Below are 13,209 nucleotides of genomic sequence, written 5' to 3'. Positions count from 1 at the left end.
AAGTAGCTGGGACTGCAGGTATGCACCACCACGCCCGGCTAATTTTTGTTTTTTGTAAAGATGGGGTTTCGCTATGTTGCCCCGGCTGGTCCCGAACTCCTGGGCTCAAGCCATCCTCCCATCTCAGCCTCCCAAAGTGCTGGGATTACAGGCGTGAGCCACCGCGCCTGGCCACTGGTTCATCTTTGCAAACTATCTCATGATCTCATTTCATTTTATTTCAATCAACTTTTTGTAGGGCAACTTAATTTTTTTTTTTGAGACAGGGTCTCTACTCTGTTGCCCACGCTGTAGTGCAGTTAGCACCATCACTGCTCATTGCAGCCCCGACCTCCCAGACTCAAGGGATCTTCCCACCTCAGCATCACCCCTCTGCCCTGGTAGCTGGGACTTTAGATGCGCACTACCATGCCTGGCTGTGTTGCCCAGGCTGGTCTCAAACCCAATTCTTTTATAATTTATTTTATTTTTAATTATAGCAAACAGAAAACCTGATGCTTTTGAATTAAAAGTCGGCCTTCTTACAGCTTTCCATTTCTTTCTTTCTTTTTTTTTTTTTTTTTAGACGGAGTCTCGCTCTGTACCCCAGGCTGGAGTGCAGTGGCACGATCTCGGCTCACTGCAAGCTCCACCTCCCGGGTTCATGCCATTCTCCTGCCTCAGCCTCCCGAGTAGTTGGGACTACAGGCGCCCGCCACCGAGCCCGGCTAATTTTTTTGTATTTTTATAGAGATGGGGTTTCACCGTGTTAGCCAGGATGGTCTCGATCTCCTGACCTCCTGATCCGCCCGCCTCAGCCTCCGAAAGTGCTGGGATTACAGGCGTGAACCACCGCGCCCGGTGCTGCAGCTTTCCATTTCTATCACTAGTTGCAGCCTCTGTGACAAAGCTGGTTCAAAGAGTCGAGCCATGAGCTCAGCATAGGAGTGGAAGACAGAACTCTGTCCCAGCGACTGGCTCAGCCCAGTTTGCCAGAATCCCCTTCCTCCCAGCTGACCTTGCTAAAGTGCAGATACTCAAGAGCAGGGGTGACACAGGTGCAACTGACATGCTTCACTTGGCATTTGTGGGTTTGCAGAGTGAAGTGTGGGGTCAGGATTTAGGCCAGCACCGTTCAGTAGAAATATAACCTGAACCACATGTGTAATTCTACATTTTCTAGTAGCTACACTTTAAAAAGCAAAAATAGGCTGGGCGCAGTGGCTCACACCTGTAATCCCAGTACTTTGGGAGGCTGAGGTGGGCAGATCATGAGGTCAGGAGTTCGAGACCAGCCTGGCCAACACGGTGAAACCCAGTCTCTACTAAAGATAGAAAAAAAAAAATTAGCCGGGTGTGGTGGCGTGCACCTGTAATCCCAGCTACTCAGGAGGCTGAGGCAGGAGAACTGCTTGAACCCGGGAGGTGGAGGTTGCAGGGGGCGAGATTGCACCATTGCACTCTAGCCTGGACTACAGGGCGAGACTCCATTTCTGAGTTAAGGTGTGGGAGAGCAGCTGCAGGAGATGCCCCACTGCGAGCCAACAGGCTGCCTACCTACCCTACCCCCAGGCACACCCTAACTACTGTACTCCTCCTGGGGCAGATTGGAGAGGTGCTCAGAATGAGCTAAATCCCACATTTATTGGTCTGTGCGTGAAGATGTCCCCGGCACCTCAGCATGTGCCTTACCTAGTCTGTCAGTGAGGCTGCACTGGGCTTGCATGTGGAAGGGGGCAAGTTGTAAAGTTTTGGAACAGGAGGGCTGGCAATAGAGACCCAAGTGTGCCAGTAGGGCATGTCCCCTGACCTCGCATGTTGGGCAGAGGGGCTAGAAGGGGAAAGGCAAAGTAGCAGAAAATTTCAAGGACCCACAGCTCAAAACAGAGGGGGACTGTAGTTCCTAGGAGAAGCAGGAGCTTCATCATTTCAAGCTTTTAGATGATGAACTTTCTGGACACCTCATTTGAGGGTCGAGAGGCCTTTTTCCTTTTGATTCTCACCATCCCTCCTGCCACCACATGCACTCTGAGCCTCACTCCATGGAGGGGCCTCCGTCAAACTCTCCTGCAGTATCTGAGGGTCTCCCCTGGGAACTGCTCCTTCTGGGAATGTCTAACAGTCACCAGGTAGGAGTAGGGACATCTGGAGGCAAGGGCACCCCACTCTTCCCCCTCAAAGATTGGCTTCTCAGAGACAGCTGCGAGGCAGAGGGGTATCTTGAGCATCCTTGCCCCCACAGTCAAACACTTGTTTGGACTGGTTAAGACTCTTCCTCAGGCCCAGCCTACCTGATTCTCGGGGAGCAGTTTGGGCTGGCTGTGGGGGGCAGCGTTTCTGTGTGCCTCTGTCCACCTCTGCCCTTTGAGCCAACCCCTCGGGTCCTCCAGTTCCCAAGACAGAGCAGTGGGAGCCTGGCACTCGAAGAGTAAAACTGGAGTGAGCTACACAGGAACACAGACAAACATCAGTAACCAGAGGTTCTCCAAGGACAAGGGTCACACAGGATCTCCTGAGAGGAAAACACCAAGGTCCAGATATGGGACTCTGGCCCACAGCCAGTCAGGGCAGGAACGTGTGGCCTGTGGCTCCACGCCAGGAGAAAACTCTCGAGGAAAAAGCAGTTCCACAGAGAGATAGACACAGACTGTAGGTCAGAAAGACAGCTAGATCTGCTGTAGCCACATTTATTACAAAATAGTGACCGCAGTTCTGGTATAGCAAAGGTCCCTGACAGCCCAGCACCCCTGCAATGGCCCCCACCCCACAGAGTCCTCTCAGGTGCCTCAGGTGTGGAAGGTCTCAGATTCGAAGGTCCCCTGCCAGGAGGGCGCTGTACCGGGTAGGTGTGAGGGGCAGGTAGGCACCTGCAGCCTGGTCCAGAACGTACAGTGGGTCGGACAGGGTGCTGGGGTCGAAGCCCTCCTCTGCCATCCGCACTTTCTGCTGTTTGAAGGTCTCTGTGGTGGCCAAAGACTCCTGGGGACAGGAGGAAGGGTCAGAGGAGTTGGAGGGAAGGGGACTCTGCCCAGCTGGTTCAGGGGAGTTGCCTGAATTTTGTTAAGGAGCACGTCTGGGGAAAGGGAGTGCGAGGTCAAAGTTTAGGGGAGGAGGTGACAGGGAGGAGAAAGAGCCAAGCCAGAAGAAGGCAGGGATAAGGAAAGAAGTGGGGTGAAGGGCGTATGTCTCCGTGGTTTTTCTCTTCGTGGAGTGTATTACGTTGGGGGCCCCTTTGTAGAGTTTGGGAGCCATCAAACTCCCAAAGTTGATACATGGGGTGGATATGTGGAGTGAGGATATATGGGGTGAGGGGCTGCGGGGGGAGTGGCTGGTTACCTGGAGCCTGAGGAATCGGGGCCGGGCATAAGGTGGCAAGTTCTCAGACACGTGGGTGTAGAGCTGCATAAGGTCCAAAGAGTGGGGGGGACGCAGGACCAGGGCCGCCATTCCAGCCCTGCCTTCATGCCCTGATGGGTGTGGGAGACAGAGTAAGCCCCTCCATGGCTGACCACCATGAAGGCCTCGTGCTCCCTGCGCCCAAGTATTACCAATTCGGGGTGGTGGCTGGGTGCCTCCCCCACCTTCCATGCCTAGGCACCTGGCACAGTGACTCCATAGACGTTCACCTCCTGAAGAAAATCCAGGGCCTCAAAGACCTCTGCCACCTCGGTTGTGGCCACATTCTCCCCCTTCCACCTGTCAGAGAGCAGAGATCTGAAACTGGGAGTCAGGGGTCAGGGCCTCATGGGCTTGGTGGGGAGATGAGGTCAGAGGTCAGCGTGCCAGACTGTCACAGGGATGAGATGGTGAGCTCTGAGAATGAGAGATTAGCTGAGGACCCGGGTTGAGGTGGCAGATCAGGGAGTTGAGGTTCAGAAGCTTTGGATCACAGAGATCAGATGTCCAGGATGAAGAACCAGTTATGGACAGATACCTGAAGGTGTCTCCAGTACGATCATGGAAGCGGAGAAAACCTTGGTCATCGCAGACCAGCAGGTCCCCAGTGTTGAAGAAAACATCCCCAGGCCGGAAGACATCCTTTAGCAACTTCCCCTGGGCCAGCTCTGGCCCGCCAGCGTAGCCCAGGAATGGGGACTGCTGGCTTACCGGGGCCACCAGCAGCCCTGGCTCACCTGGCAGAGTCACCAGGGTCAGGAGTGCTGTCACCTTTCCCAGAGCCTCCTGCCCCCATCCACCCGTCTCCAATTCCAGTCCTCCTGTGCCAGCGTCAGCACCTCGCCCACCCCACCAGAACACCACCAACCTGGAGATGTGGCCACACAGTGCCCCCGGGGGTCCCGAATCGGCTCTCCTATGGTGACATCATAGCGAATCAAGGAGAAGGGGAAGATATGCTGGGGAAAGGGAGACCCGGGTACTGAACCATTGCAGTCACATGAGCCCCCTCTCCTGCCAGCCCTCTGCTGTTCCAAGGGTTCTCAGTTTCCTCTCTGCCCCTCACCTTGTAAAGCCAGGAAGCACGCCCCACAGCGCCCTGCTGTCCTGTGTAGTTGATGGTGGCCACGTTGCCCTCTGTCAGTCCATATGTCTCCAGCACCTGCAGGGGCCCAAAGCGCCGCACAAAACGCTCCCAGGTGTCTGGGCGCAGCCCGCTGCCCACTGCCAGCCGGACCTTATGGCCGTGTTCTGCCTTGCTCTGAGATGAGTGGGAGAAGGGCCGGGGCTTCAGCACCAAGACGCCCGCTCCCCGCAGTGAATTCCTGTTCTCCATTCACCAGAACCCCCCCACCACTGTGACCTCCTTCAGAGGCCGTAAGCGTCAGATGGCCTAGGCCATCTCCGGATCCTTATCTTACACTGCGATTTCCTTCTTGCTGCTTCTCCCTCCACCTCCCTGTCTCAGTGTCTCCTGTCAACTGTCCTGTTCCCCATGAGCTAGCCCTGTGTCAGCAGCTCTGCCCAGGATCTATGCCCACGCACCAGGGGCTGGTTGACAAGGTATCGACACAACTCCCCAATGTACTGGAACACGGTCACCCTGTGCTGCTGGCAATCTTCCCAGAACTGACCAGCCGAGAACTTGGACTTCAGCACCACTGTGGCCCCTGCCAGAAGTGGGAAGTGGGGAAGAAGGAAGCAGGTAAGATTAGGAGCAGAGTGGGGAGCCCGAGCCCCTCTTTCCAGACCCCAGCCTTCACTGTAGTCATTCCCTGGGAAGGGCCCACTGTGGGAGTCACACCGTCAGGAAGCTGTGCTGGCCCTCTTTCCCCTCCCCCGGCCCCTGTCCCCAGCCTTGGAAGAGGTGAATGCCCTTTCCCTACTTCCCAGCCCCAAAGATCCCGTCCTCCACACTCTCACCTCCTTGTCTCTCTCTCCCTCTTCTCTATTTGCCTGTTCCTGGACTGACAGTCCTTCCCTGCCTTTGATCCTGCAGCCTGGAGTTATGTGGCTATATGGCCCCCCCTGCCCCGTTCCTCAGTCTGTAGGTCTAGGCAGGTAACATTGCCATTGTAGAGCTCCTGGTGAGTAGGGCTCTGCCCCATCCGTCCTCTAGATTATCTACCCTGGAGGACTCACACCACAGTAGGTGCTTAATAAATGTCTGCTGGATGAATTAATGAAGGTGGGGTTGGGGAGACTGACCAATGCCCAAGCAGCCCACAACGCCCAGCAGGGAGCCGGACATATGGTAGAGTGGGAGGGCGAGGTAGATCACATCTTCCTGGTGGACACCACACAGCTGGTAGAAGCCCTGGCATTGCAGGATCTTCAGATGACTGATCCGAGCAGCCTTGGGGAGGCCTGTGGGGTGGCAGTTGTGGGGCGATCAGGGGAAGGGTGGACTCCAAGCTCTACCTATCTGTTTGCACCCCCACTGGGTTTCCCACAGAAAGAGGCGGACGCAGGACGGAAGCTGAGGATGGAGACCAGGCTGTCCTGGAAATCTGGGTGGTCTGGGGGAGGTGGAGAAATGAGTAGGAGGTGAAGGGACTGGGGAGTGAAATGATGAAGAGAAAAAGGAAGTGCCAATGAAACCAGCATCCTGTCTGGGGGCTTTGAAGGAGTGGTCTGGGAGCTGAGGAGGTCCCAGTCTCTGTTCCCAGAACCCTGCCTTCCTCTGCCTTAGTTTCCGGGAGCTAAGTATGGTGCCCGGCTCTCACCCGTGGTGCCAGAGGTAAAGATGTACAGGCACGTGTCTGTTATGCTCTGGGGGGAAGAGAGGTATCCTGGCACTGGCCCATCCACTTCAGCGGACACTTCAGCCAGCAAATCGCTAATTGCAGCAGGGTGGGTTCCTGGGCCTGCAGCCCACAGGTGAAGCCCCATGCCTCTCAGGGCGGGCAGGTCCGGCTCCAGGGACTCCAGAAACTCTGGAAGGGTGGGAAAGCACAGCGCCGGGGCCCTGGCTCTACCTAGAAGAGCCTATGACCCATGTCCCCTCCCCATCCCAGCCCACACTGCTCTTGGGTGAGGGTGAAGGGTATGGACATTCCATCTTGGGTCTGAGGCCTGGAACTCGACTCCTTGGGGATACTTGGGGCACCAAAGATTCAGTCTCATGCCTTTGCAAACCCGGAGACTCCTAGCTCCACTCACTTTCGAACCCCAAGGGATAGTCGGCTTCTTCCCAGGCCCAGGGATGAATCCAAGCCCTTCTGCGGTCCCCGACACGCCCCCTTCTGTGGCTGGCCGCGCCTTAGTTAGTTCGGCGCTCCAGCCTTACCTGGCGCCAGCACCAGCGCGCGCGCGCCGCAGCTGCGGAGGCAGTGCAGCAGGGGGCCCCGGCGCAGGGCGGTGGGCACAAAGGCCGTGCGCAGGCCGGCCTTGGCCAGCCCGAACCAGAGCCACAGAAACTCTGGGCCGGCGGGAAGGAGCAGCGCCACGGTTGCTCCAGGTGCCAGAAGGGCGGCGGCTCCTCCACCTCTGGCCGCACCGTTCCCTCCAGCAAGCCCCGCGCCGCTTCCGGCCGCTGCATCTCCGGCGCCCGGCGCCGCTCGCTCGCCTTCTCCAGCGCTCCCCGCGCCACTGTCGCTGCCGCCGGGTCCCCCGTCCCAGCCTAGCGCACGTAGGAAGGCGCGTGCAGCCCTGTTACTCTCGCGCTCCGCCTCCGAGTAGCTAAAGCGCCGCGAGCCGTGAATGAGAAAGGTGTGCGCGGGGCGCTGCCGGGCTAGTTCCGCGAGGCGCCAGGCCAGGCTGCAGCCCCCCTCGGGACTTTCTGGGTCGGCGGCAGCCGCGGCCAGGGCGCGAGCTCGAAGAGCCCTTTTGCAGCGCAGGGCGCGCAGCGCGAAGGCCAAGTCCGCCGGGAGCCAGCGCAATTGCGGCCAGAGGTGTAGCTTCAGCAGCAGCAGCGGTAGCAACAGCAGCAGGGGCAGCAGCAGGAGGGCAGCCATGGAGCCCGCTTCTTCCGTCGGCACCGTCTGGTTCCAGCCGCTAGCAAACATCCCTGTTCCTCCCTCCCGAAAACCTAGGGCCTCTCGCTCTAGCTGAGACCTCTCCTTCCCGTGAGCGCGCCTGCGCTGGCACACGCCCCTTCCCACCCAAGCCCCCACCACTCCCCACGGGCGGAGAGCAGAAACCCGGGAGGAGTGCGGGTGTGGGGCGGCCCCAGACTCCCAGCCCTCCCCACAGCCTACGCTCCGCCCTAGGCGCGCTCCCTCCCGGACTGCTCCCTACCAGGTCGGGGCGGTGCTCGCGCCTTCCATCAATCCCAGGGTTATGTCTGTCTTCTAAGTTCTTTCTCGGCTTGGACGGTTTAGGCATCTGGCTAAGCTCTAGAGTCCAGGCCTGACAGCCAGGGCTTTTGGATCGCAGTCCATCTTCCCCTCAATGTTTCCCATTTTCCCGTGAAGGGAAGGTACCATTGCTCTCTCCCAAAAGAATGAAGAACTTGGCCCCTGGCCCATTTGGTTCTGCAAGTCCCAGCAGGATAGGCAGGCCCATCCCCTCCTGCCAGCCGCAACCCCAGGGGATGGGTGGGGGCTGAGAGTTAAAATAGGGGAAAGGTGGAAACCCAGACTGCCAGATTTCTGAGGGGCCACGACAGAGGCCCCTCCCTTTGGGCAAGGGTACAATAATTGGGGCCAGTCAGGAAATGCTGTCCATTCTGGTTTTAATTGGGGCAGAGGAAACTGGGGAAGGAGAGAGGAAGGAAAAAGGCCTCTGGTGGTTTAGACTTTCAAAGGAAGGAACAGCAGTGATGAGAGATGGGAGAACCTGGATTCCGTAAAAAGACAAATTTTCAGGGTGAAGAGGAGCAGCTCTGTGCAGTTCACCCGAACTTCACTCCTCAGTCCGCCTCCTTTCTCCCTGGACAGCGGGGGAACAATAGCATAGCCAAAGAACTCTCCTCTGCTGGTTCACATGGCCCAGCAAAGTGGCCAGACTGTGGAAGGAAGAGCATCTCTATCCCTCCTTGGTATCCGAACTTCATCTCCAGATACAGTTGTCCCTGGAGACCAAGCTGGAGTATCCCTCCCGTCAAGCAGGGAGTCCTCCGGCAGTTGTTGGTAGGCACACAGACTTCAACTGGAGGATGACAGACCTTTTGGAAGCCTCATTTCTTGAGAAATGAGAAAGGACAGGCCTCATCCTACAGGGGATGGTTCTGCATAGATAGGTCAGCGCCTGGCTCCCACCTCCAGTGGTAGCAGGAAGGATGGGTAGGGGCCAAAGCCAAGTCCTTTCTGCTCTAGGCAAAAGTGGGGGCAGAACAGGAAGGGAAAGGGGGAGGGTTCTGAGGTTACAAGTAGCGATGCCAATCAAATCAAGACCAAGCTATACATGCACGGGGCAAACGCCAGCAGACACTCCAGCACAAAAGACATTCTGGCTTGTTTTATTGTCATTTAAAAACAACTTTTAAGACACGATTATCTCTGCCAAAAACAAACAAACAAACAAAAAAAACCAAAAAACCCAGATTCAAGGAAATGGGATCATTTGACAGTTCTGTGAAACTTGCCTCTGGGACTCCCTGGACTCTGGTGTAGCTTGAGGTGCCAACCTCAGGCCAACCTAAGCCTCCAGGGCACACCACATGGGGCTGTGGCCACCCTTTCAGACTCCTTTCTGAATGCTTGCAGCATCTGCCCCATGATTAGGAATGGACACCCTGACCACGTCACAGATGCCCATTTCACACTGGCATGTGGATAGTGACTATAAAACACCCCTTCAGAACAAACCAAGACCCGAAGGGGGAAGCGGGAAGGGACACCCACACACTGAGTCTCTGCTCTTATCCCAGCTTCTCTGGCCAGCTGCCCCTTTGTCATTTCCCTTCTTTGTTGCAATGGCTCCTTGGGAGACTAGGGGAGGAGACTGGGGAAGGGGCCTGGGGGCTGAGGACTTCCACTATGGCCTGATTTTACAGAGCCTCTGGCTTCAGTCAGATCCCAAATATCACTGGGAACAGCAGTGTGAGGGGCTGGAGGCCCCAGGAGGGAAGGGGCTAGGGGCTGCATGGCAGCTTCTCAAACTCAGCCAGAGGAGAAAGCTCCTCCTTCCACCGGGGGAGCTTGGGGATGCGGCAAGGGTGTTTCCCCTGCAATCTCCCCAGCCTCTATTAACCTTTGAATCACCAAGGAGGAGAAAGCAATCCAGCTGGGGTTGGGATGGGGAATGCAGGGCCTCAGTCACTGTCAGAGCCCACTGCAGAGGACCCTTTTCGTTTCCGCTTGGTAGGCTTCGGTTTCGTGTCTTCCTCCTCCTGGAAGAGATGGGAGGGGAAATGGGAAGTTACCAGCCTGGGCAGCTGCTGGTGCCGACTCCACCTGCACCCAGTGCTCCTTTTCCCCCTGTGCACTGGCTGGGCTCTCACCGAAGCACTGCTGGAGCCCGACTCTTCTTCAGCATTGGGGGGCTGTGTGGCATTCTTACGACTTCGAGGGCTGGACAGAGCTGCTTTTCGCCGGCTCTTGGGTGGCTTGGTGGAAGAGTCCTCATATTCCTCCGCCAGGGAGAAGAGATCACTGAACCTAAGGAAAAGGAGCAGGAGCTCTGAGTGGGAGCCTACTGCTCCTACGGCACCTCCCACCCTCTTCTCTGCCCCCAGGCCTAGGCCTCTTTTTCTTCAACCCTGGACCCTAAGGTCTTGCTGGCCATTACATTTATGTCCCTAGCAGGCTTCCTCTCCCTTAGGCTTTTCCCCTACTACTTTTCAAGGCCCAAAGTGGCAGGAGCCTCACTTCATCTTGTGGGCTTCATCACAGCTCGCCTGGACATGCTGCAGCGCCTGGAGAATTGGGGTCTGGCTAAAAACTAGAGGAAGAAAAGGGAGAGCAGGGAAGGAAAAACAATCAGATGTCTGAGAGCTTATTAAACAGCACCCAAAGGTTGTTTTATCCCCAGTGTGGGTTGTGGCCCCGAGTGTCCTGCCCCTGCCCCCAGCCTGGCTCCAGGCATAGTCTGGGCCAGGGCAGCACTGTCTACACTGGACGCCGAGGGTGGAAGGCATACAGTTCTGCTTGGTGTTGGTCAGGTTGAGCCGCAGGTTGTCCAAGTGCTCCAGGATCTGCTCCAGAGTCAGCTGGGCCAGCTTGCTGCTAGAGCTCCTCAGGCTGTGCAGGAATCACCAGAGCCAGAGTCTGAGTGCGGGAGGGTTCCAGAGTGCAAGACACCCTCCACCCGCCAGGGCCCCCTTAAGACAGAGGCAGCCTACATGGGGAGCAGGACAGGCAGGCTGGGAGAGCTGGGGTCAGGTGAGAAAGGTGTGCCTAGAGCAGGGGATCCTGGCCACAGGGGCACTGGAAGATGGGGAGAAGGGGCCACAGTGGTCTCGCATGCCATGTGGCTTCGGACCACTAGATGTCGCCCACAAACCAGGCTGGGACAGCACCAGCCCCCACCACCACCGGGCAGCAGTCACTGCAGACCATGGCTTGGAGGGTAGACAGGGACCGTGTCCCACCTCTGTCTCTTGCGAGGCAGGCTGTTATTCTTGATGAGCAGGGACTTGATGTGCTCGGCCAGCAGCTCGTCATGTTTCATGCACCAGTGCCGCAGGATGCTGGTGGTGAACTGGTCATCAGGATGGCAGGGCCGGCTCAGCACCATCTTCACCATCTCCTCACTGGGCCTGGGGGAGGAAGGGGGCACTGGGTGCTGCTTGCACAGTGGCCACAGGGCATGCTGGGTCTCTCCCACTGATTTCCCAAACCCCGGCCTCCCTACCCACCCACTACTCTCACATCCCTCTCCCTCTTCTCCTTAGGCCAAGGAATGCCTGGTTTCATCCTCTGTGGAAGCCAGGAGAGGAGAAGTGAGATTCTTCACTTGCTGTAGTAGGAGAAAGTGTGTGCGTGTGTGTGTTGGGAAGGAGAACCCTCAGTTCTCCTCTTCCTCCCCTAGAACAGTCAGGGAGTGGGCCTGGGAGGCAGAAGCACAAGCATGTGACATGCAGATGCTCCCCTACCCCTACCCTGCTAGAGCTGTGGGCCAACCTGGCTTCCAGCTGGAGGAAGAGGGCGGGAGAGGGTTGTGAAGCCACAGCCCCACACAGCCTCCAAGCTTCCCTCTTCCTCTAGGATACTCTGTATCATTTCTAGTCTCTCAGGCAAGGGAGCAGAAAGGGTGGAAGGAAGGCAGAAAGGTAGGAAGGATAAGATACACAGCTGCTGCCCCATTTATCGGGGGATGTTGCTAAAGCGGCTTTGCGGGAAGAGGGGGCTGCCACCCTCTCCCTCTCTGCCCCACCCTGTCAAGGCACAATGGGTCCAGCTGGCTCTGCTCTGCACAGGGTGAGGGAGAGGATGGTGCGTGACCCCTCTACCCTGACCCTCCCTCCTCTTGGATTAGCTGTGCAGTGGCCGCAGGAGCATGGGGTGGCGGGGGCGGGGGTGGGGGCGGGGAGCAGGAGCCACCAGGGATTAGAACTGCTGTGGCAGCAGGAAACAGGGATGTCCGGTCCCCACCTCCCCACCTCCGAGGGCAGCTCCTGGTGGGCAGGGGGGTAAAGTCGAGAGGAAGCCCAGATCCCAGGGGAGCTGCTCATTTGTAAGTCACGTTGGGGGAAGGGCAGAATAAGCAGATGTTAACGACAGGAAAAAATATGGCAATAAGGAGCAGGACAGAAGCCCTTTACACCACAGCAGCTCTTGGGATGTTAAAACTGAGGGCTAAAGAGCCCCAGAAGTGGAACTCACTTTTCTCTTCGGAGTTGAAGCAGTAGGCAGGACAGGGCCTCTGGGTGCTCTGTGAGGGAAGGGCAGAGGCTGTTCAGGGGAAGGTATGATTCCAGGATGGAATCTGGGGAACTCTCTCATCCCCCAACAGCCACTGGAGGGAATAAGGATAGTCTTTGATGAGGAGCCAGGAAGAATCCCCTACCCAACTCCTATCAGTCCCTGAGCCGCCTGAGCCCCAGCCCAGAGCCTGGCTCATGGTGGACCCACAGGACTCATCTAAAGAACAAAAGTGGCTGACAGGGAGCCTGCCCTTGTGCACTTTGGTGGGAAGGAGGACAATGGATCTGGGCTCATCCTAGAAGCCTAAGCCTCAGCCTTGCCCTAGCTGTATAGGAAGTGTCATGTCTGATGTGCTCCCTACCCACAAACCTACTTACCCTTGTATTTGAGGTGCTGCAGGATGGGGATTATGGTCTCCAGGGGAATATTGTGGGCCAGAAAGAGCTGCCAGGCACAATACTGCTCAAAAGTCTCCCAGTCTAGGCTCTGAACTGCAAGAGACAAAAGAAACATCTCTCTCAAGAACACACACACACACACACACACACACACACACACACCTCTAATCCACTGACTACCAACCAGCACTCCAAGCAGGGATGTTACAGAGGTAGGACAGATCCAGAAAGACACGGCCCCAGACCACACCAGGGTGGAGTACAGTTCTGTCCCCTTAACTTCCCAGCCCCAGAACCAGCTTTCCAGATAGTGTAAAATACACAGGACCGACACCCTGCCCTCCTCTCCTCTCCCAGGTACCTAAAGGTTTGATCACTTACTGAGTATATTGAGAACTGAGTCTTTTCGAAACATAACCAGGTTACCCATCATCACGTGGCAGACCAGCTCCTGGAGCTAAGGAGGTGGAGGAAGGAGGCAGAACCCATCAGCTCTGAAAGGGGCCAGGAAGCTATATGGAGGGGGACGCAGGAGGGCTCATAAGGGGGAAAAAAAATTAGAAGAAATGAAAGCCCAGTTTAAAGGAATGGGAAGGAGATGGCACACAATGAATGCTGCCATCTCTGAAGGATGAAGGGGCTGATAAAGTAGCCACAGGCCTGAGTGGGAATCTTAGGACTATTTT

The 13,209-nt window shown here is 56.7% G+C and overlaps 2 protein-coding genes across 3 annotated transcripts in view; both read right to left on the bottom strand.

The window, feature by feature from the left end:
* Positions 1-2,627: 2,627 nt before the first annotated feature.
* Positions 2,628-7,951, bottom strand: SLC27A3 (solute carrier family 27 (fatty acid transporter), member 3). Its single transcript, XM_012000284.1, is given in 11 exon segments — positions 2,628-2,958; positions 3,316-3,446; positions 3,578-3,675; positions 3,914-4,112; positions 4,244-4,334; positions 4,442-4,636; positions 4,921-5,045; positions 5,584-5,742; positions 6,102-6,311; positions 6,665-7,560; positions 7,562-7,951. Coding segments are annotated over 11 exon segments (2,421 nt in total). The 5' UTR covers positions 7,702-7,951; the 3' UTR covers positions 2,628-2,781.
* Positions 7,952-8,760: 809 nt separating this feature from the next.
* Positions 8,761-13,209, bottom strand: part of INTS3 (integrator complex subunit 3) — a 47,713-nt gene continuing 43,264 nt past the window's right edge. For both annotated transcript variants that reach the window (XM_012000286.1, XM_012000287.1), the window contains 8 exons: positions 12,905-12,980; positions 12,503-12,616; positions 12,084-12,132; positions 10,850-11,017; positions 10,399-10,499; positions 10,128-10,200; positions 9,761-9,917; positions 8,761-9,649 (listed from right to left, as the gene is read on the bottom strand). In XM_012000286.1, coding sequence (XP_011855676.1) covers positions 9,572-9,649; positions 9,761-9,917; positions 10,128-10,200; positions 10,399-10,499; positions 10,850-11,017; positions 12,084-12,132; positions 12,503-12,616; positions 12,905-12,980 — 816 coding nt within the window. In that variant the 3' untranslated portion in view covers positions 8,761-9,571. The remainder of the gene's footprint in view (positions 9,650-9,760; positions 9,918-10,127; positions 10,201-10,398; positions 10,500-10,849; positions 11,018-12,083; positions 12,133-12,502; positions 12,617-12,904; positions 12,981-13,209) is intronic.

Source organism: Mandrillus leucophaeus, unplaced genomic scaffold (genome assembly GCF_000951045.1).
Source record: "Mandrillus leucophaeus isolate KB7577 unplaced genomic scaffold, Mleu.le_1.0 Scaffold624, whole genome shotgun sequence".
Lineage (NCBI taxonomy): Eukaryota > Metazoa > Chordata > Mammalia > Primates > Cercopithecidae > Mandrillus > Mandrillus leucophaeus.
This window is presented reverse-complemented; position numbering and strand designations above follow the sequence as displayed.